At 45.1% G+C, this 22,482-nt stretch overlaps 1 protein-coding gene across 3 annotated transcripts in view; it reads left to right on the top strand.

The window, feature by feature from the left end:
• myom1a (myomesin 1a (skelemin)) overlaps positions 1-22,052 on the top strand; it is a 31,321-nt gene extending 9,269 nt beyond the window's left edge. For all 3 annotated transcript variants that reach the window (XM_080465208.1, XM_080465210.1, XM_080465209.1), the window contains 35 exons: positions 1,985-2,125; positions 2,315-2,501; positions 2,596-2,753; positions 2,882-2,974; positions 3,057-3,145; positions 4,241-4,285; positions 4,742-4,903; positions 5,001-5,162; positions 6,237-6,378; positions 6,671-6,870; positions 6,993-7,049; positions 7,654-7,778; positions 7,877-8,060; positions 8,350-8,524; positions 8,738-8,859; positions 10,324-10,520; positions 10,664-10,790; positions 11,501-11,685; positions 11,787-11,901; positions 12,047-12,203; positions 12,282-12,388; positions 12,513-12,557; positions 14,102-14,238; positions 14,349-14,493; positions 14,765-14,824; positions 14,918-14,985; positions 15,080-15,205; positions 16,322-16,409; positions 16,527-16,565; positions 16,974-17,079; positions 18,323-18,486; positions 18,721-18,757; positions 19,079-19,101; positions 19,763-19,818; positions 21,419-22,052. In XM_080465208.1, the coding sequence (XP_080321334.1) occupies positions 1,985-2,125; positions 2,315-2,501; positions 2,596-2,753; positions 2,882-2,974; positions 3,057-3,145; positions 4,241-4,285; positions 4,742-4,903; positions 5,001-5,162; positions 6,237-6,378; positions 6,671-6,870; positions 6,993-7,049; positions 7,654-7,778; positions 7,877-8,060; positions 8,350-8,524; positions 8,738-8,859; positions 10,324-10,520; positions 10,664-10,790; positions 11,501-11,685; positions 11,787-11,901; positions 12,047-12,203; positions 12,282-12,388; positions 12,513-12,557; positions 14,102-14,238; positions 14,349-14,493; positions 14,765-14,824; positions 14,918-14,985; positions 15,080-15,205; positions 16,322-16,409; positions 16,527-16,565; positions 16,974-17,079; positions 18,323-18,486; positions 18,721-18,757; positions 19,079-19,101; positions 19,763-19,818; positions 21,419-21,688 (4,294 nt within the window). In that variant the 3' untranslated portion in view covers positions 21,689-22,052. The remainder of the gene's footprint in view (positions 1-1,984; positions 2,126-2,314; positions 2,502-2,595; positions 2,754-2,881; positions 2,975-3,056; positions 3,146-4,240; positions 4,286-4,741; positions 4,904-5,000; positions 5,163-6,236; positions 6,379-6,670; positions 6,871-6,992; positions 7,050-7,653; positions 7,779-7,876; positions 8,061-8,349; positions 8,525-8,737; positions 8,860-10,323; positions 10,521-10,663; positions 10,791-11,500; positions 11,686-11,786; positions 11,902-12,046; positions 12,204-12,281; positions 12,389-12,512; positions 12,558-14,101; positions 14,239-14,348; positions 14,494-14,764; positions 14,825-14,917; positions 14,986-15,079; positions 15,206-16,321; positions 16,410-16,526; positions 16,566-16,973; positions 17,080-18,322; positions 18,487-18,720; positions 18,758-19,078; positions 19,102-19,762; positions 19,819-21,418) is intronic.
• Positions 22,053-22,482: the final 430 nt, after the last annotated feature.

Raw genomic sequence — 22,482 nt, 5'->3', positions numbered from 1 at the left:
ATATGCCGTGCTTGATGTTAACGTGGCGATTCCTGTCTTTCGATATTTCTTTTCACTAAAGAAAAGGACAAAAATAGTGTAACATCTTTGCTGTTGTGTTATTGTTGCAATGATTCAATGGTGAATATGTTGGTTCCTTTTTATTTTATGGGACTTGAACGCACCATTAGAGCGAGGCGGCCTGGGATCAGCTGAGAGTGGAGAAAGGGGGCACGTGTGCGTGTGTGTGTGTGTGCATGTGTGTGCATGTGTGTGTGTGTGTGTGTGTGTGTGTGTGTGTGTGTGTGTGTGTGTGTGTGTGTGTGTGTGTGTGTGTGTGTGTGTGTATGAGCAGCCCGGTTAATCTCTGTCTGGTTTGCGGGACGCTACAATAGTAACGCACATTGATGTGGATTAGTAATTTTAATCTGATTACTGGTTTGGTAATAGTAATGCCTTCGTTACCGAAAACAAATGGTCATACTGGAGTAACGTGTAACTTAGTAACATCTGCTCCTTACTAAGTAACGCGTTACTGGCATCACTGGTGTTCACCGCTTCCGAGTACCGGGACAATACTTATTAGATGCCATTACAACTACAACTTAAAGACTTTCATTTTCATCTGATGCGTTCACATGTAGGACAACATTTAACTTACACTTTTCTTGGACTTCAACATACCTGATTACAAAATAGATAACTGAAATTATAAGTTTAAACAAAAGTTCATTGAAGTTGCCTCTCCCACTGATGTTTCAGTTCCAGGGTCGTTTCCAAAAGAGCAGACTGCGGAGCAGAGAGGTCGCTGGCGTTTGTTCTCCAATCCAAATATTTGTATTACTATTGCAACAACACATCATCAGTAGGGTGAAGCTAACCTGTCTCACGACCGTCTAAACCAGCTCACATTCCCTGTTAGTGGGTGAACAATCCAACGCTTGGAGAATTCTGCTTCATAATGAAAAGGTAGAGCCGACATCCAAGGATCAGAAAGGGATGAACGCTTGGCCGCCACAAGCCAGTTCTCCCTGTGGTAAGTTTACTGACACCTCCTGCTTAAAACCCAAAACGTCAGAAGGATTGTGAGGCCTCAGCTTGAAATTTACCAGGAAAGCCTGTCCGTTGTCTGCTCTGCAGGTTATTGCTCATTAAAGTGTGCTAACAGTGACGTGTCCGATCAGTACAGGGTGTCGCCACCGGCTCCGCTCCTCACAGGTTCTACTGTATATGAAGCCCACTAGGTGGCACTAGATGCCACCTGCCACTTCTCAGCATACATCGACATTGCCGCCATCTTGGGACAAAGTAGTTCAACCCTGGTCAGACCGTCATGAAAGATGCCAGATGTTTGTGCTGCTTACGGTTGTTCCAACCATCAAAATAAAATGACCAGACACCAAGAAACAACGTTTCACAACTGAGAAACTGTTTATTGAAAAGTAATCTTATGAAACTTTGTCCTGACATATATGTGATGTTCAAGTTTGGTCAGTGCACACATATAGGACGAGTTTATACACAAAGTGAGTTGTTGTCCCCCGTCTCAGTTTCTTAAGATATTGAAATAAATTTTTGGGTCGATAAATTATAATTTATCAAAGAAATATCATTTCAATATCCTGAGAATAATATGGAATCATGAGACCCTTACACGTATTAAACTTGTCTTGAAATGTTAAAACACTCTGAGGTTATTATTTTTTGTTTAAAACAAATAGATGCACGTACTTTTAAATAGGGAAGAGAATAATATATGAACATATATGGCTTGATGCAGTATATATTGAGTGTATTTGACTGCAGTGACTCTGCATTATAATTACTGTAGTGCTCATAATAGTTTCTGTAAAACTATGAAAAAAAGTGTTCAGTCTTCTTTTCAGTCTTTGCATAAGAAAAAAAAACTATAAATCGACCAACCTGATTATTCAGGTCAGTGTGTATTGTTTGTACCATTTGTTCTTTGTGTGCAAATTCATTGTGTGGCCTTTTTCCCTTGAAGCCTGAAGACTGTTGTGAAGACGGAGAAGGGCCGGGAGGTAGTTGAACTGAGTCCACTGCCCAAGAGAGCCAAACGCACCTACCTGGCGATGGACACGGACAAAGAACTCATCGGCTATGTGATCCCTGTGTTCAGAGCCGAGTGAGTACCCAACACAGTGGCTCCTGGAGGGCTGTGTGTGTACTTTGTGTACTGTGGGTGGCCTGTGTGTGTACTGTGTGTGTACAGTATGTGTTCTGCGTATACTGTGTATATACTGTGTGTGTACTGCGTGTGTACTGCGGGTGTACTGTGTATGTAGTACCCTAACCCTCCTCTTCTCTTTTGCAGTCACGATGTGGTGCGGGGTCTGATGGAGGCCCACGAGGAAGATGTGACGGAGGAGGGGATCAACTATGTGGCCATGAGAAACCTGTTTGTGAGGGAGGCCCAGGAGGCCATGGTGGTCAAGGTAGAGAAGAAGACTAGAACCACGCACATTAGGGAGTCTGCTGAACGAGTGGAACTGGGAAAGACGGTAAATCCTCTCTTCTTCCTGTGGACATGGAGGCATGGCCATTCTCAAATAAATCTATCGCATAAAGGAAACTGACTGCTGGCTCATCCTGTAGCTGGAGGAATGGTCTGAGTTTCGTAAGAAGATGAACCCGGACAACCTGACACACCCCCCCGACTTCATCGTCAAGCCTCGTGGCCAGACCGTGTGGGAGGGCAAGACTGTGAAGCTGCACTGCACCGTGGCAGGATGGCCCAAGCCCAGGATCGCCTGGTGGGTTTCTCTGTCATGACAGTCGCTCTGCGGGGGACATTTCTGTCCTCAGTTCTCAGCATCATCTCTGGAGTTCTCTTCCACCCCTGAATCACTCAACAGAACAAACAAGCTCTCTTCTCTTCAAGGTACAAAAACAACGTGCTGATCGATGCCAAGGCCCACCCTGAGAAGTACACAGCCGAGAGCAGCTACAACATGCACTCCCTGGAGATCAAGAGGTACGTGAGGTGCCATCAGGCTCTGTGTGTCCTCAGGCTGCAGCGCCGAGTTGTCTCTCAACACTCACTGCTTTGGTTTCAGCTGCGACTTCCTGGACACGGCGCAATATTCTGCCTCCGCTCTCAACGTGAAAGGAGAAAGTTCGTCTGTGGCCACCATCATTGTCAAACGTAGGTGGTCCATCAAATCTCTTCTGTCAGATCCTGGTTACTCATCCTGTTCTCCTGCTGAAGGCAGCGGCCAGACGACACAGCAGAGCTTCAAATAGTCCTTTCATCTCAGCAGGTTATACAGGCCTGTCTGAACGTTTATACTTGCATGTTTCACTCAAAGGTCTGAAACTTTTGTGACTGAAAGAGACCTTTCTGCACTTTCTAACCAAATTAAATTAACCAAGAGACATAAAACATTTTCAACCTTTAATTTTACCCTTTTTTGTGTGATTTTAGTGATATCAGCTGTTTTTAGCTCGGTGAGGCCCCGTTGACACAACAAAAACGAGTGTATCTGCAAAACTTTCTTCACTTTGGGGGGATCTGTTTACACGGCACCGGTGTTCTGATCCACTGTATCCGTGAAGTTTTTATACCGGCTCCCAAGGTGGAAAAATTCTTTCATCGTCGCTAGACTGCCGGAGGCTACGGAGCGCTCTTACTGCACATGCGCACATCACTCCCCCTCCCTCCCCCTCCCTCCCCTTCCTTCTGCTCATCCACTTGCAAAGTGTTGTACATACCCATAGTGGTATTACTCGCAGCCTGTATTCTACTTTTATTGTCCATATTCGTAGTTTTATAGTTGAGACTCTCCCCTGATAGCATCCGATTCTCTCCATTTTCTTCAGGTTTATAGTGTATTGTTCTCTGCACACGTCTGTGTAGTTTCATTACAAAATCAAGCAACAGCGCCCTCCCGTGGCCTGGCATACTAACTACACGGTTGTCAGTGTGTCCGCTGCTGCAGCGTAAACACAACACTTTTTTTTTAACGGATTAGGTGTTGTCATGTGAAACGTTGTCGTGTAAACTGGGCCTTAATCCCTTTTTGCCCGGGAGATAGGAGTCCTTCTGAAATATAATCTGGCGTCCAAACAAAACCCAAATGTTTTTTTCAATATAATTTAGTGAAGCTTCATGGAGCCACTATAGAGGGGCTGTAGAGCCACATGTGGCTGCAGGTTACACACCTCTAGTTTACTCAGATCTTGATGTGCAGTATATGAGAAGAGTTCCTGTCAACATGATGACTGAGATGTTTCTTAACAGGGTTCCAGGATTGTGAAGAAGCCGGTCCACTCGATCCAAAACCACGTGAGAAACGTTCTGTGTTTTATCTTAGAGTAGACTACACACACACACACACACACACACACACACACACACACACACACACACACACACACACACACACACACACACACACACACACACACACACACACACACACAGAATAATTTAACTATAATTATAAATCATCTTTCGGAATGCTCCCTTTGTTAATGTTTTGTGTTTCATGACAGCAAGCAGGGCTCATCTGAGACACTCTGTTTACTGTGTCATTGATATTGTCTCCGGAGGACACCTTCTAGTCACAATGACAATGAGATGGGGGCCAATTAAAGGGCTCTTGACATATTTTTATTGCAGACAGTTTTTAAGTGAAGCAAGAGGGAGAGAGGGAGAGAGAGAGAGAGAGAGAGAGAGAGAGACTATATAACACTTTTCTCAAGACAGCCTCATGTATTTCGTGTCTCTCTGTGTGTGCAGATGGATACTCCTCTGAGCACGGCGTCACGTTCCTAACGACCATCATTGATAACTTCAAAGTGGCCTTTGGCCATGAGGGGGAGACACTGAGTCTGGGCTGCACGGTCATCGTTTACCCCACGGTGAAGAAGTACCAGCCTGAGGTGGTGTGGTACAGAAACTGTGAGCACAGGGCTGGATCGTCTGTTTGTATGAGCAGTAAAGAAAACAGAACCTCACCTTTCTACATGTCCTCTGCACCTGTTGCCTGTCTCTCCAGCTGTGCCCTTGAAGCCCTCTAAGTGGGTTCACACCCACTGGTCTGGGGAGCGTGCCACGCTCACACTGGTTCACCTCAACAAGGAGGACGAGGGCATGTACACCCTGCGCATCAACACCAAGTCTGGATTTGATTCCTACTCTGCCTACGTGTTTGTGAAAGGTGAGGCTGCATGCAGTCACCTCTTCATCTCCCCTTCAGCGCCTCATGAGTCTCCTCACACTTTCACAAAGCTGTTTGCAGAACAATACATGGCCGGACAATCTACTGTAATTAAGGAGTAAATAATTAGATTTCTTCAATCTACTTAAAAATGTATGGCCAATTACACAGATAACATTTCACAACTCCTAATTTCTTCCAATTTCCTTGCACTCCCATTTCACCTGCAGAGCTCTCGCTTCTTGATATCACCAGAGTTTTATCATCTTTAAGAAATAATCCAGTCTTTTGGAAGACTATGCCTGCCAGCCAGTGGTTATGAACAAAGATACCGTGTAGGCGACCATCTTACCGATCACGTCACGTTACTGATATTAGTTTCACTTTTATTTGACAGATGACAAACCCGATTCTGAAACCTTTCTGACCACAACTCGTTGTTTCCTCTTTACCCCAAATAAAATTAATCTTTAACCTTTTAAATGAAGATAACACAGCTCATAAAGTTTCTATTTATTCTCGAAATACATATAAAACTGTAACCTATGCTGCACGTGTGATGGTTCAGAACTAAAGTCAAGACTAGATTAGGTCCTTTTATTATATTTTTGCCTGTTTTAGCTTTTGAGGTGTGTTCATTTTTTAAAGCAATTTTTAAGAGTTATAACCATTTTTACCAAAGATAAAACTGAAGGATTCTGGTAAATAAAGTATAATAAGATGAAATATTTCTTCATACATAATTCAGTGAAAGCTTCATGGAGTCTCGTGATTCATGATCATGATTTATACAATAAAACTGCTTTGATTTAGAAGGTTGTGTTTTTGTTTTTCTCAGTTCATGGTTGTGTGCGATCTTCGTTAAGTCACAACGAATCACCACGAGACTGAAGTTTGAGCAGCTCAGAACAAACGTCACTTACCTGAAATGAGCGTCTGCAGTGCTGCTGCAGGACGTGTTCACAGATATTCCTGAAATGTCTGATACTTGGTTGAGTTTGAATCAAGCTGTGAAGTAAATGAGAGAGATGCTCCTAATGTCTCTGACCTGGAGGGTTGAAACTGTGTGTGCAGATGCTGATGTGGAGGTGGAGGGGGCCCCCGTGGCCCCTCTGGATGTGCGCTGTCAAGACGCCAACAAGGACTATGTGGTGGTGACCTGGAAGCAGCCGGCGGTGGAGGGCAGCAGCTCCATTCTGGGATACTACATCGACAAGTGGGTCTGCAGTAACTGCCATCCCTTCCACTGTGGACGTTATAATGTTTGACTGTATTTTGGACAAACAGTCAAACTCTGTTTTGGAGAAAGATTGAAGCTGAATGGCCTGGTAGCTGGTCAGAGTTTCTCAGTGTTTCTTCAGCGGTGGTGCTGACCCCTGGTGGGTCGCTCCCTGAAAAACAGCAGGTGTTTCTTCAGTTTGTGTTTGGAAGGGAGAATAAACGACGTCTGCATGTGACACTGGAGTCTCTTCATTGAGTTTGACGTGCTGTGTGCGTCGTGTCGGCAGGTGTGAGGTGGGCACCCACCACTGGGCTCAGTGCAACGAAAACCCTGTGAAGTACGCCCGCTTCCCTGTCACTGGCCTGGTGGAGGGCCGCTCCTACGTCTTCAGGGTGCGTGCGTTCAACCAGGAGGGAGTCAGCCGTCCTTCCCGGGTGTCTGAGCCAGTGGTGGCCATGGACCCCTCCGACAGAGCCAGCCTCAAAGGTGGGAGACATCCCACCTGCTGGGCTACATGACACAAACATACAAATAATGAAAGCACAGACCGCACACATGAGGAGAATGACAAATGGTTGATGGTTGATGCTTGGTCGTTGTTCTCTCAGCCGGACCCTCAGCACCTTGGACCGGGATGATCAAGTTCACAGAGGAGGATCCCACCGGTACGGTAACGTTTCAAACTGCCAAACACATTTACCTAAAGTTCCATTTCTGATGTGAAAAGAAGACAAGAGGTGAAACAGGATATGGGACAGCTTTTTATTCTTCTTTTGAAATGTTGCTCTTCTTTTCCCCTTCATTTACCTGGTGAGGTGAGTTCTGGGTGGACTTCAGATTCTGCAGTTCAGCGTCGGGCTGTGATCTGCTGCGGGACAGTTTGACCAGGGCAGTACAGCGTGAGCTCAGGGAGGACAGAAACACAAAGCAGTTTTAGAGACATGTTTTGGTCCCTGTCATCCAGTCAGAGAAAGGAAAATATAAATCTGAAGACAAAAATCTGACAATGAAAAGAATAGATCAAGGAAAAGTCTAATACAATAATGACCAATGTTTTATCTGTTTTTGGGTCAGCAGTTCATGTGTGTTACCGTTCTGTTGCTGGTTGGACAGATCTAGATAATACCAGAACCTCTATGACCCCCCCACCCTCAAGTGCACCATCTTATCTCTGACTTATTCCAACCAAACACACATTCATCAGCACCAGATCGGAGGAGGGACATCACCAGCTCATGCAAAAATCACAAAGACATCCTCTTCCTTTAGTGGGCGTCGTCCCCGGAGAGCCGACCGATGTTGTAGTGACTGAAGCAACCAAGAGCTACGTGGTTCTGGCCTGGAAGCCCCCCATGCAGAGGGGTCATGAAGGAGTCATGTATTATATTGAGAAGGTGAGATGAAACGTCACACTGCGTCTCTGAGTGTGAAGAACAGGCCGAATCACTGCAGCAGAGCTCTCTGTCTCATGCCTCCTCTCTGTGGACCGCAGAGCGTTTCAGGGTCCGACACGTGGCAGAGAGTGAACACTGGCATGCCCGTCAAGTCTCCACGCTTCGCCCTGTTCGACCTGGCCGAGGGCAAATCCTACAACTTCCGTGTGCGCTGCAGCAACTCTGCCGGCGTGGGCGAACCGTCGGTGTCCACGGGCGACATCACAGTCGGGGACAAACTGGGTGAGTCTGCTGCCTTCAGACCTGCAGTTCAGCAGCTAATGGAGGGTGAGACGCCCATGTTACAGCCCACCAGTCCATCAGTCTCACACACGCTCACATTCATGCCTGCAAGACATTGAGAGCCACCGACTGACCTCACACACACGTTTTTGGACTGCAGGACGAAGGAAACTCTAACATGTGTGAAGTGATATATTGAGAGCTGCAGGGTGATTTTGGTCCCTGTCATCCAGTTAGCTTCTCTGAATTATCATGATTCTCTGATCTCTTCTTTCTTCCTGGTCTCTAGACCTTCCCTCGGCTCCTGGCACTCCAGTGACGGCCAGAAACACCGACACCTCTGTGGTGGTCTTCTGGGCCGCCTCCAAGGAGGTCAGCCACTTAGCGGGCTACTACATTGAATGTAGTGAAGTGGGCACAGATGTGTGGATGCCCTGCAACAACAAACCTGTCAAGCAGACCAGGTGGGGCAAATTTGAAGATACAATCACAGCACAGAGCTGGCGGGGGGCTGGTGGTATTAACTGTTGTTAATATTTTTGAAAATACATAGATAAACTGTAGTAAAGCCTGCAGAGATTTCTTGTTTGCACATACATCACATTACTTAGGGTCCAGTAGAGGCTGTTTCTGACCAGATACTGAGGATAATCACTGAGATTGTGTGCTGTGTTCAGGTTTGTGTGCCATGGTTTGACCACTGGGATGAACTACGTGTTCCAAGTGAAGGCGGTGAACGCTGCAGGATACAGCCTAAGCTCCTCCCAGTCTGATGCCGTCATCGTAAAGGCCGCCGTCTGTGAGTATCTTAATTTTTCTGCTGCGTGCATCACACTGAATCTTCTGATAAACTCAAACATAGTTTCAAACTCACATTTTTACCAGGAGTGACTTTTTTCAAACATGCACTCAATTATTTTACTGATCTCCAAACCCAACAACTGTGAGCAGATGACATATATTTCTTGACTGAAATGTCCCATTTTTGGATAGCAGGCTCATGACACCACCTGGTGGGACAAACTGAAAGGTCACATGTGGTTAGGCTACTTGGTTACATGGCTTTATATGAACACATCTGTGACACCATGAACCCTCGTGATGAAGACATCAGTTATTTACTGACATTTAACGGCTTTTATATAAACTTATTTTACCACTTTCCATCAAATAAGATTCATCTGTCACCAGAAAACCTGTTTAACCTTGAAAATGAAGCTAAAACAGCTCAGAAATGTTATAAATAGTTTGGCTGTATTTACTTGTAGCTTATGTTGAATTTATGACTTTGTAGACTTGTTTAAAAAACAAAAAAACTTAACTGTTTCAAGCAGTTTTTACTTTCTGTCATTATTGCTCTTTTTAACCATTGTGCTTTTTAGCTGTTATCACTGCAGCTACATCAGCATCATAGGCAGTTCAAAATGAGCAAGTCTCTCCATGCTTAAATGTATTATTTATCTCCTGAGGGGTTTTATTTATATTTATTCAGAGACTGCTTTCTGAGAGGAGCGGTTATAAACTCCCCATTTATCAGCAGCAGTGAACAATGACTTCAGTTTAAAGCTACAGGGCTTTCTAATTTAAGTGTGAACAAGTTGCAGATTGCTGATTTAACCAACTTACAGAAGCAAAGTCATGTTGTGTAATGCTTTTATTCGTGGCCAGTATTGATTTGTGTTCGTCTGTTTTTGCCATTTGATCAGTCTTAAGGGACCCAGTTGGTGCATGGCGAAGGTGAAGGCTTAAACATTGTGTCTGTGTTTATGTGTGTGTGTGTGTGTGTGTGTGTGTGTGTGTGTGTGTGTGTGTGTGTGTGTGTGTGTGTGTGTGTGTGTGTGTGTGTGTGTGTGTGTGTGTGTGTGTGTGTGTGTGTGTGTGTGTGTGTGTGTGTGTGTGTGTGTGTGTGTGTGTGTGTGTGTGCTTTTTTAATGAAGAATAAAGAGCATGATTCTGGAAAGCATCTCCTCTTTGAGAGCGACAGAGTGTCACAGTTGGAGCGTCTGGTTTTGTGTGTTTGATCCGTCACGGTGAGCCTGATACAGACGTGTTCTCTGTGTGTACACTGCATGTTCGGCCACAATACTCTCACACTAACGAATGCTACGTCTGTATTCTGGAAAAGTTCTAGAACAACTGGAGAACTTCACGCTCATTGAGCTCTTTTTCATAACACCAAAACATCTTATTAGATTCACTTCTTCTTCTTCATCTTCTTTTCTCCCATAAATATTGCTAACCAGCTTCTCCCCTGTGCCTGCAGCCGTGCCTGGTAAGCCCAGTGACGTGACCATGCTGGAGGCTGTGAAGGACTACATGTTGCTGGGCTGGAACGCACCGGCTCACGATGGAGGGGCCGACGTCAGGGGCTATTTTGTGGACTACAGGACCGTGAAGCGAGGCGTTGCTGGGAATTGGCATGAAATGAACCACCAAGCGCTCACTACAACCACGTATAAAGTAAGTCCACTGATCAAGTTTAGAAGAAAATGATAAGAGGAGTCTTGCCAGCAGACAGCTTTCAATGTTGTTAATGAACACTCCTGCTCAAAACCATTAATGCATTTGAATTGGCTGTAATTGTGCGTATTTCTTCCGACCAGGCGGAGAACCTGAAGGAAAATCTTTTATACCAGTTCCAAGTGCGTGCAATGAACATGGCAGGTGTGAGTAAAGCTTCTCTGCCCAGTGCAAGACTGGAGTGCAAAGAATGGACCATTACTGTCCCAGGTATGGAAGCAATACAGTCACCACAAACACCACAAAGCAGCAGGCAGGGAAACACAACATCATGACACAAAACACGGCATACAGATCAGAAACACTCATGAAACCTAGGAGGTATAAACCGACCAGAATGTGATGCGCAAAATATGATTTAACAAAGTGACACACATTTAACATATAACTTCAAATACAGATGAGCAAACCTGATCTAAGATAAATAATGTGGCTAAAGAGTAAAACTAAGGAGACATGAAGCACATGAAAATGAAACACATGAAACAAAGGGATATACTGTATATACATGTGTATACACACACACACACACACACACACACACACACACACACACACACACACACACACACACACACACACACACACACACACACACACACACACACACACACACACACACACACACACACACACACACACACACACACACTTATATATAATTGTTATAAAAACAGTGGGTGAGATATCTTTTATTGTTGTGACTTGTATATTTGAGGCTCCATGAGGGACTCAATCATTAGATTGTTGGAGTCGTCAAAGTCAAAAAGTATTGACATTTTCTGATCTAGAAAGAATAAGTTCTCCAACTTTCCTTGGTTCTCTTGGTTGTGTCAGCTCACTTTATATTATTTTTGGAAAAAAGTTTGTTGGATAGTTTTTAAGCTTCTTGTCACAGTTGATCTCCTTCATCCTCTCAGGTGCTCCGGTTGGACTCCACGTGCTGGAGGTCCGTGACTCCTCTGTCGTCATCCTGTGGGAGTCTCCTGCGTTCAACGGACGCACACCCATCAACGGCTACTACCTGGACCTGAAGCTGGTGTCCGCTGGGGAGGAGGGCTGGAAGGCTGCTCACGAGAAGGTCAACAAGGGGAAATACATGAAGGTCAGGAGGATGTTTGTGTATTTCAGTGCTCAAATATCAGTGTCAGGTGCCAAAAGTTCACCGCGTCGCAATGGGACCTGCTGGTTTTCTTGCTGACTCAGGTGACTGGGCTGAAGACTGGCGCTTCCTACATGTTCCGGGTCCGTGCTCAAAATTTGGCAGGGGTTGGAAAACCCTCAGGGGTCGCAGGTCCCATCCTGGCCCAGTCTCGTCCTGGTGAGTGTGACGACTGAGTAACTCACACCTTCAGTCACCAAGTCACATGACTTCACTGTTGAAACTGCTGAGAAGTGACCGTTGCTGCTTTGACTACATTCTGATGTGAAGTCTGAGTCTAATGGCAGGGTTTCTTCTTCCTCAGACACCAAAGAGATTTACGTGGACGTGGATGATGATGGCGTTATTTCTATGGTCTTTGAGTGTGCTGACATGAAAGAGGGCTCAGAGTTTATTTGGTCCAAGAACTACCAGGCCATGACAGATACCTCTCGCCTCACTATCGTTAATGAGAAGGGCAAGTAAGTATTTTCTCATCAGCCACAGTACCAACCTGGAATCTGGAGCGCTTTCCTCCACCCTCATGATCTCCTCCTCAGATCCAGAGCAATCTTCAACAGTCCCTCCCTGGAGGATCTGGGCACCTTCTCCTGTATGGTCACCAACACTGACGGCGTCTCGTCCAGCTACACCCTCACTGAGGAAGGTGAGGCGGCGCAGTCTGGGCGGCGAACACCACTGGGTGGCATCGAGTTACAACAGCTGTGTTGGTGGTTTGGGGTCTCAGACAGATGATTGTTTTCATTCTGCTCTCTGGTCCTTTCTAACAGGTCTGAAGCGTCTTCTGGACATCAGCTACGACCACAAGTTCCCCGGTGAATATAGACATATGGTGTTATATGTGACTAGGACACCCACACACACACCACACCAACTACAAACTATGGAATGTTTGATGATTTCATTTCATTCACTGTGCTGCTGGGAAAGTCGCCCCGTATTCAGTCGGTGTTCAAACCTTCTTGGAGACGTGAAGCTCGTCACGTTGTCAGGTCTGACAGGAGAACCGCTCTGGTATAGTTCACAGTGTCTCTGCCTCTGAGCTCCGATGGCGGCCAGATTTTCCTTCACAAGCCATTTTGTTAAAGATACACTTTCATGGAAATCAGTTTGACCCTTCATGATGAAGAGCAGTCCAGAGCCTGAGGCAGAAAGGTGGCCATAACTCCTGACTCTTCATTGTTTCTCTGAGGTGTCTCTCCATGGATACCACGCCTGTGTACTGTTCCTCCTGTGGTCGAGTCATAACCTGAAATGTTGAATCAGTCCAATGAGTCCTTTACAGTTACTCTTATGGCTCTTTTCCATCATACAATTCTGGTACTTCTTGGCTGGACTCGATCGTTTTCCATTATGATATAGTGCCACCTTGGTCTCAACTATGGAGGACATGAAGGTGATGGTGTACCTACGGGTCTTTTTGTTAGACGCAAGGCAAACGGAGAGATTACATTTTATAAATGTGGAAGTTAACGCATATGAACGAGTCGCTCTCCCGACTCATCTAGTGACGTGACGCTCCGGCCAATCAGTGGCCTGCCGTCTGCCAATGTCACATTTTCGACTCGGCTCAGCTGACTGGGAACCGCGGTCGAGTCGGTACTAGAAAAGCACCTGCTATCGGGTGCTAACGCGTAATGGAAAAGCCTAAAAAGGAAAGTGAGTCGAGTCGAGGATGTGCGAGTGGAAAGGCCCCGTTCGAGTCGGAGACTTGAAGAGAGCACCCAAACAGGCAGGTTCCTAAAACATGAAACGACTCCTGAAATACAAACCTTTTCTCACAAAAACAGGAACTTCCAGAACTAAATACGGAACCAAAAACAGGTAAAACAGGTGATAAACTTGAGGGAGATAAATATGGCTGCTGGCAAGAAGCAGGGGAGGAGAGGAGAGGGAGCACAGAGGGGGACAACAGGAGGACAACAGGACACAGCAAAGACACACTGGACTGAACAGGCAGTGAACATGAAACCAGACGTGAGCTGAAGCCAGAGCAACATGAACACCAGGAAACAGGAGGAGATACAAAACATGAGAACAGGCAAAGCACAAGCAGCAGCAGCATGCAGTGTCTTTTTCTTTTACTTTGTCGTCACCTCGGCTGATCACACACTTCTATTCAGGTCACAGTACTGAACTGTCTCCAGTAGCAGACACCTGAAAGCCTTTGACATAATCTAGAACCTCTTCCCGTCTGATACAAGCAAACAGATTCCTCACTCCCACCAGACTTTCCTGGAAAAAATAAATTGTTCACGGTTGATTAATCCGTTTATGCAGAAAAAGAGAACAATCAGAGGGTTGTGTTGTTTTCTACTGTATGCATAATGGGAACTTTCACTAATCTGGTGTTTTCCAGTCATTCCCTTCAAGAATGAAATGGCCATGGAACTACTGGAGAAGGGTCGTGTTCGGTTCTGGACTCAGGTGGAGAAATGCACCGCGGACTGCCAAGTGGAGTACGTCTTCAACAACGCCATCGTCACACAGGGGAAGGTTCGAGGCGCACTCCACTCCACCTCACTCATTTTACTAACTTAAACTCAAATCCTAAAGTAGGCCCCACATTAACAATCGACGGTTCTTCTTCACCTTGTCGCTCTCAGAAATACACAATGAACTTCGACAAATCCACAGGCGTCATTGAAATGTTCATGGACTCCCTGGAAGTCACCGACGAGGGAACGTTCACCTTCAACCTGGTGGATGGAAAAGCGAAGGGTGCAACCAGTCTGGTGCTCATCGGAGATGGTAAGACTCTGAATGTGGCAGCAATAGAAACAATAGAGCTTTTTGAAGGATTCTGACTGAAGTGCCTCAGATCTAGTGACTTCACTGCAATTGCAGCTGCTCTCCACTGAGAGGCAGCAGAAGACAGCTCTTCATCCCTTCATGCCTCGTTATTGTGATGGAGCTGATTCTCTGGTGTACTTAGTTCTATTCTATTCTATTCTATTCTATTCTATTCTATTCTAACAATGGAAATCAGATAATCAGAAATTTTCTTATTTTGCTTTTCTAGAATTCAGGGAGCTTCAAAAGAAGTCTGAGTTTGAGCGAGCAGAATGGGTCAGGAAGCAAGGTGAGACATCAGACTTTACATTTTGACAGGTTTATTCTCCCTGCAGTGGAAAAACAGCACGTTTCTCAATGTACTCCCTGTGCCGGTCCACAGGTCCTCACTTTGTTGAGTACCTGGACTTCACTGTTACTCCAGAGTGTGATGTGCTCTTGAAATGCAAGGTAACAGAATGAAAAACAACCACACGTATTCAGACTCCCGTCAGAGGAGCGGTGAGGTCATCACACTGTTTTACTTTGTCTTTTCTTCCTCAAGATCGGAAATGTGAGAGCAGAGACTGAGATCACCTGGTCGAAGGACTGCATCGAGATCGCGGATGATGACGAGGACGCCAAGAAAATTGAGAGGAAAGATGGCGATCTGACCTTTAATATCGGAAAGGTCAGCCATCAGGCGGATTCCAGAGCTTATGAGTCAAACGCTTGTCGCAGCCGCGCTTCGCTAGTAGAGCTGGACTCCATGTTGCTCAGCCACCCGTCCCTCTCTGACACACAGATCATAAATGATGAAATACTTCTAGAATGTTCACGTACTGAGTGCTGAGTCAGCACATCAGCAAACTAAACACAGTTGAACCGAGGTTCTCCCCATTTTGTATTCAGAACTTTTTTGTCCAAATTGAACTGACAAAAGTTGAAGGGAAACATTTCAACAGTGAAAGTTCCTCAATTAAATAGTTTGTCGTTATGACTTTCATGCCAGTCACATATCTTACCTCATACATCCTTCTTGCACCTGTTTCACTAATGTGATATTAATATTTCTGATTTGGTTCTGCACAGTTCAGATTATTTTGGGGGTTTAAATGACTCATACATGCTGCGTTTAGTTTTTCCTGGCTCGTGTCCCAGCCTTTATGGAACTGAGCTTTCAGATTGACTTTATTCATTGATATTTCTTAACTTTTCAACATTTATGTCCATATAATGTCCCTGCAGTATATGGCTGGTCTGTGTGTTCAGTTCATTTCATCCATTCCTCTTTAACACTTCTAAACTTCCTGGACTCCATCGTGACCACACGTCGGTCGACATTCTGCGCCGATGAAGTTCTGTTGCGGTTCCCCTGGACCGTGAACGTTAGAGAGAAGGTGGATGTCAGCGCATGAGCTCCTGTCCTGTGGCATCTGCAGTAACCGGCTTGTCTGTCTAATTCACAGTGGATTATTAAGCAAGAGAAACCGAAAGAAAGAGAGAGGAAAAGGCCAGCTGCAGTGGAAGTGCCCCCGCCGCCAAGACCTAAAGTCTGGACATAAGCTATCTGCCATAAGTTCACGCCTAACTTCTCCATCTGTCTCCTGTCGCATCTCCATCCATCGTGTCCATGTGTTTGTTTTCTCACCTGCATCACTTCAAGCAGGAGAAAAGCTTTGCCTTTTCGGTTTAGTTGCTCTGTCTGTCCTTCCGTCTGTCCCAATGTTACACTGCGTCTCCCTCTGTCCAGCTGAACAGCGTCACTGCTCTGCCACGCTGACGTTTCTTTCCATTTCCACCTCAGATCTCCAAGCACGATGCAGGAGTGTACGAGGTCTTCCTGAAGGACGACAGAGGCAAAGATAAGAGCACCTTCAACCTGACAGACGCAGGTAAGACGCTCATGACTGCGTCAGAAAGCAACTGAAGGGGAAGGTGGAAATCAACAGAAAGAAAAAGGAGTGATACCAGAGAATGTGATGTTGATTGATGTTGTGCTTTCTTACCAGGATACCAGGCTGTAATGAATGAGCTGTTCAGGGTTATCGGTGAGTCACTGACAGTCACACTGGCAGCACAGAGGAAGACTGGATGAGGGACGCATTAAAATGTAAAAATCCTCAAAACAAAGTCAGAATACTGAGAAGAAAACTCAAGTTCTGACTGAAATTTCTGAATTCTTTTTAAACAGTTGGAATTCTTACTTTAGATAAAAACATTCTGAATTCAAAGAAATAAAACGTCCCATTTTAGAGATTGAAGACAGAATAAAATATATTTTTAAAACTTTTTTGGAGGATGGCACTTAATAAAGTAGCACTGACCGGCCAGATATTAAAGAAATCCAGAGAAAGAAGCTACATTCATTCAAACTCTCTAAATACTGTTTGTATTGGTGTTAAAGGACTATACTGTACCGAGAAGGACAAGTTTTTTTCTGTTTTTCATCTATTCAGCCAACTCTGCCAGTGACATACAGGTGGTCAGTACGGAACATGGCATCATCCTCCAGTCTGTGGTCATGTATCACCACGAGGACCTGCGTGTTGGCTGGCTGCACAAGTAAGCACATCATCACCTCATTCCTTAGACTTTACTTCATAAGTTACCTTCAAACCTGCAGTCACACCCCAGTACTGGAAAAGCCTAAAGACCACAGTCAGCAGTGTGGCGCTCAATACAAATACAAATCACTCTATGTTTCAGAACCTAATCAGTGGAACATGTGTCAGTAATGCAGCTGTACTATTGACCTGTGTGGGTCAGTTTAATTCACTTATGAGATTCACTTGATGTTGTATCAGTTAGTGGATATATCAGTTATCGATATGCTGTATCGATAAGATAAGCTTAAACATATATAAATAAACACTACTGTCCAGGTCAACTGTCTGATGTCTGATCGCTAAAGGATGAAAACTGTTTAATAGTCTGAATGTGCCGGCCTTCATCGACCTGTAGCACTCGGCAGAGGGCGTCAACCTGGATGTCAGCTGAAGTTACATCAGTTAGTGGGGGGAAGATGCTCTGTAATCTAAAAGTTACATCAGTTAGTGGGGGGAAGATGCTCTGTAATCTAAAAGTTACATCAGTTAGTGGGGGGAAGATGCTCTGTAATCTACAAGTTACATCAGATAGTGGGGGGAAGATGCTCTGAAAACTAAAAGTTACATCAGTTAGTGGGAGGAAGATGCTCTGTAATCTAAAAGTGACATCAGTTAGTGGGGGGAAGATGCTCTGTCGTCTAAAAGTTACATCAGTTAGTGGGGGGAAGATGCTCTATAATCTAAAAGTTACATCAGTTAGTGGGAGGAAGATGCACTAACTGATGTAATCTAAAAGCTACATCAGTTAGTGGGGGGAAGATGCTCTGTAATCTTAAAGTTACATCGGTTAGTGGGAGGAAGATGCTCTGTAATCTTAAAGTTACATCAGTTAGTGGGGGGAAGATGCTCTGTAATCTAAAAGTTACATCAGTTAGTGGGAGGAAGATGCTCTGTCATCTAAAAGTTACATCAGTTAGTGGGGGGAAGATGCTCTGTCATCTAAAAGTTACATCAGTTCATGAATAAATGATTTTCAAAAATGGTATGTTTTGATTCTACAATTATCCAAGTTTTAAAAAGTGGATCTTTCAGAAGGCTGCAGCTATTACAGATCAGGTAAAGTCACACCACAGGAATGGAAAGGGAATCTCAACCACATTGACAATTGTGCAGGCTGGGTCCAGGTGTGGTTACTGCTCTACGTTAAAGTCCAGGTTCAGTGAGTTTCAGTACATAACAAGCCTTTTTGTCTCATTCAGAGACGCTAAGATCTCTACGTCAGAGAGGGTGAAAGCTGGAGCCACCGGAGAGCAGCTCTGGCTTAAGATCAACGAGCCCACAGAGAAGGACAAGGGCAAGTACGCCATGGACATCTTTGATGGCAAGGACGGAGTCAAGAGAGTCTTTGAGCTGAGCGGCAAGGGTGAGTTCAAGTCAGATGGAGGAAGATGCTCTAAAGCGGGGCTTTTCTAAGTGTGGGAGGATGACACATATGCCAAAATAAAATCCTGAGATTTTCCTGCTGCTGCCCCTTCTCAGCAGGGTGCCGCTCCACACTTTGAAAACTGTGTGTAAAAGCAGGAGGTCATGATGATGGGCTCTTCTGGTGCAACAACACCCTGATTGTTGTGTTGTGTTGTGTTGTGTTGTGTTGCAGCGTGGGAGGACGCGTTTGAAGAATTCCAGAAGCTCAAGTAAGTGAATGAACCCATCTGAGCCCGTCCATCTTTTTCCTCTATATTACTAAACATAGTGTTTATCTGTGTGTACAGGATGTTTACACAGATGCACTCTCTTTCCTTACAAACTAAATATATCCTGTGTGTACTCAGTGGATCCTTCACAGACGCTTTCTGAATACACTTCCTGCTATTGTACAGCGTCAGAATAACCATGATACCATTTTAAGATGCTTCTCACAATCTGTGTGTGTGTGTGTGTGTGTGTGTGTGTGTGTGTGTGTGTGTGTGTGTGTGTGTGTGTGTGTGTGTGTGTGTGTGTGTGTGTGTCCTCAGAGCTGCAGCCATCGCAGAGAGAAGTAAGTGCTTCTTTCTTTCTTGAGGCTCTATAAAGTGATGTAACCTCCTCTTAATCTGGCGTTTAATCTTTAACCTGGGATTGAAGATGCAGAGGTCACTGACAGAAATAAACTTTACCCTCCTTGAATCGACGCCAGTGAATATGAATGTGAAGATCTCAGTTAACACAGAAAACCTCAAAGCAAATATCAATTACTTCCCGTTTAACTGGAAAGAGCACAGAGCTGATCTGATAAATGCTGACGTGTTCCAGTAGAAGAATTGATCTAAGTTAGGGTGAGAGGGCGCAGCCAGATAACCAGTGAAATACAGAGGAGGACATCCATCACAGAGCTGACACACACAGTCAGGTGCGCCTACGGTCCAGAGACCAACATATTCACATTTATATTCAATGTTTGGTCCAATGGAGCTTCATCATTCATAACGTATAACTAGAACATGTACAGAAGTGTACACAGTGAGTCCAGCATGTTTTAAAATTCTCTGAGTCAGCATCTATTAGATTGTCTGAGTGCTCTTTTCCATTACAAATGAAGTGTAAATGATGATAGTTTTTCTAATGCAGGCTCTGTCCGGCACTGGTCAGTCCTTCAGATGAACACTCAGCGTACGACCGATAACTGACCGGCTTCACTCTTTCTTCTGTTTCCTTCTCAGACCGCGCTCGTGTTGTTGGTGGTCTGCCAGATGTGGTGGCAATCCAGGAGGGAAAGGTAAATACTTCACCAAACCAGAGTTCAGGAACACATGTCACATGTGGCTCTACAACCTCTGCAGTGACTTTACTGTCTCTACCTCTCCTCTGTAATGACTCTACCTCTCCGCTGTAGTGACTCGACCTCTCCTCTGTAGTGACTCTACCTCGTGACTCTACTTCTCCTCTGTAGTGACTTGACCTCTCCTCTGTAGTGACTCTACCTCATGACTCTACCTCTCCTCTGTAGTGACTCGACCTCTCCTCTGTAGTGACTCTACCTCGTGACTCTACTTCTCCTCTGTAGTGACTTGACCTCTCCTCTGTAGTGACTCTATCTCATGACTCTACCTCTCCTCTGTAGTGACTCGACCTCTCCTCTGTAGTGACTCTACCTCGTGACTCTACTTCTCCTCTGTAGTGACTTGACCTCTCCTCTGTAGTGACTCTATCTCATGACTCTACCTCTCCTCTGTAGTGACTCGACCTCTCCTCTGTAGTGACTCTACCTCGTGACTCTACTTCTCCTCTGTAGTGACTTGACCTCTCCTCTGTAGTGACTCTACCTATCCTCTGTAATGACTCTACCTCGTGGCTTGACTTCTCCTCTGTAATGACTCTACCTCGTGACTACCTCTCCTCTGTAGTGACTCTACCTCTCCACTGTAGTGAATGTACCTCGTGATTCTACCTCTCCTCTGTAGTGACTTTACCTCTCCACTATATAGTGACTCTACCTCGTGACTTTACCTCTCCTCTGTAGTGACTCTACCTCTCCACTGTAGTGACTCTACCTCCTGACTCTACTTCTCCTCTGTAGTGACTCTACCTCTCCACTGTAGTGACTCTACCCCATGACTCTACTTCTCCTCTGTAGTGACTTTACCTCTCCTCTGTAGTGACTTTACCTCTCCACTCCACTATATAGTGACTCTACCTCATGACTTTACCTCTCCTATGTAGTGACTGTACCTCTGCACTGTAGTGACTCTACCTCTCCACTTTAGTGACTCTACCTCTCCACTGTAGTGACTCTACCTCTCCACTTTAGTGACTCTACCTCTCCACTGTAGAGACTCTATCTCATGACCTTACCTCTCCTCTGTAGTGACTCTACCTCTCCACTGTAGAGACTCTATCTCATGACCTTACCTCTCCTCTGTAGTGACTCTACCTCTCCACTGTAGTGACTCTACCTCGTGACTCTACCTCTCCACTGTAGTGACTCTGCCTCTCCTCAGTAGTGGTTCCAAGAAGATTTCTCTGAATTATATTCAAATAAGCATTTTTATTTTATTTACACCGCAGTCTATCTTTCCAAAGGACTCTTCTCTCACAGTTGAAGGTTCAAATGTTTAATTTCAAGTAAGGAAAGGTTGAACAGTTTCTCCAGTAAAATCTGGATCTCTTCTTGGTAAGAGGAGATACAGATTATATAAAATAATCCAAACAAAGAAAAGTCTCAGTTTTAATGATTTACTTTCACTGTCAACCTGCTGCTTCACACTGTCAGAACTCTGGGAATCCTTCTATCCTTCTATCATTTCTCTTGATTTTCTCCTGTCTTCTTACCGATGACGTCTCCTAAAAACCTTCTTCCCCCCCCCCCCCCCCCCAAGTCTCTGAACTTGACGGGCAATGTTTGGGGCGAGCCGGTGCCAGAAGTGTCCTGGACGAAGAACGAGAAGCTGCTGGTGTCCGACAACCGCTACACCCTCAAGTTCGAACACGGCAAGTTCGCCAGCATCACCATCGCCACCGTCACCACGGGTGACTCCGGCAAGTACGCTCTGGTCGTCAAGAACAAATATGGCACGGAGGCCGGCGAGTTCACTGTCAGTGTGTACAACCCGGAGGAGGACGAGGGTAAGGAGGAGAAGAAGGACTAACAGGGTGACTGAGGAGGAGCTGGAGAGGACTCCTCTGAGGAGATTCACCCCGAATGAAACACTGCAGTTCAATAAACCGTCAAATCCAGCTGCTTCCTCCTGTGTCTTTCAATAAAATAAACCTTTGTGCGTTGCTGGAAAGGAAGCAAACCATGAATGTAAGGAATCAATTACTTTGTGTTGCTTGATGTGTCTTGTGTCACTTGTGGCCGCTATAAGCATGTACACCCATGGAATACTGGAGAATTTAAAGGTTGGGCAACCATTGATACGCCTCATGTCAATGTCGTAAACACAATAAAGGTTCACTGTGCCATGAACTTTCTCATAAATCCTAAGTCTTGTTATGAGAGTTACTTAAAGTGACTACTTGAATACAGTCCTGCGTCACTTTTAATCATCTTTATGGGGAAGATGCTCCATCATCTGGATGTTACACCAGTCAGTGGGAGGAAGATGCTCTAAAATCTGTTCATCTGAAATGACATCAGTCAGTGGAGGAAGATGCTCCATCATCTGGACGTTTGCTCAAAGATTTATGAACTAATGACAAAGAGAAGAAGCAGCAACTAATCAGGTGTGATAAACTACCAGCAGACAGAGACAGCTCTTAGCAAGACGAGATAACTGCTTTTAAACCACGCGAATGCTAATTGCAGCTACTGTGGATACAGAATAATGTTAATGTTCCTTAAAGTGGGATGTTTTATGTTACTGACATTGAGTTGATGCAGAGCTCTTCCATTGGGAGTTTAGTCAACAGTGACCATTAAAACAGCAGGGAGACACAAACC

This window comes from Lipophrys pholis, assembly GCF_963383615.2.
Source record: "Lipophrys pholis genome assembly, chromosome: 1".
Taxonomy (NCBI): Eukaryota; Metazoa; Chordata; class Actinopteri; order Blenniiformes; family Blenniidae; genus Lipophrys; species Lipophrys pholis.
This window is presented reverse-complemented; position numbering and strand designations above follow the sequence as displayed.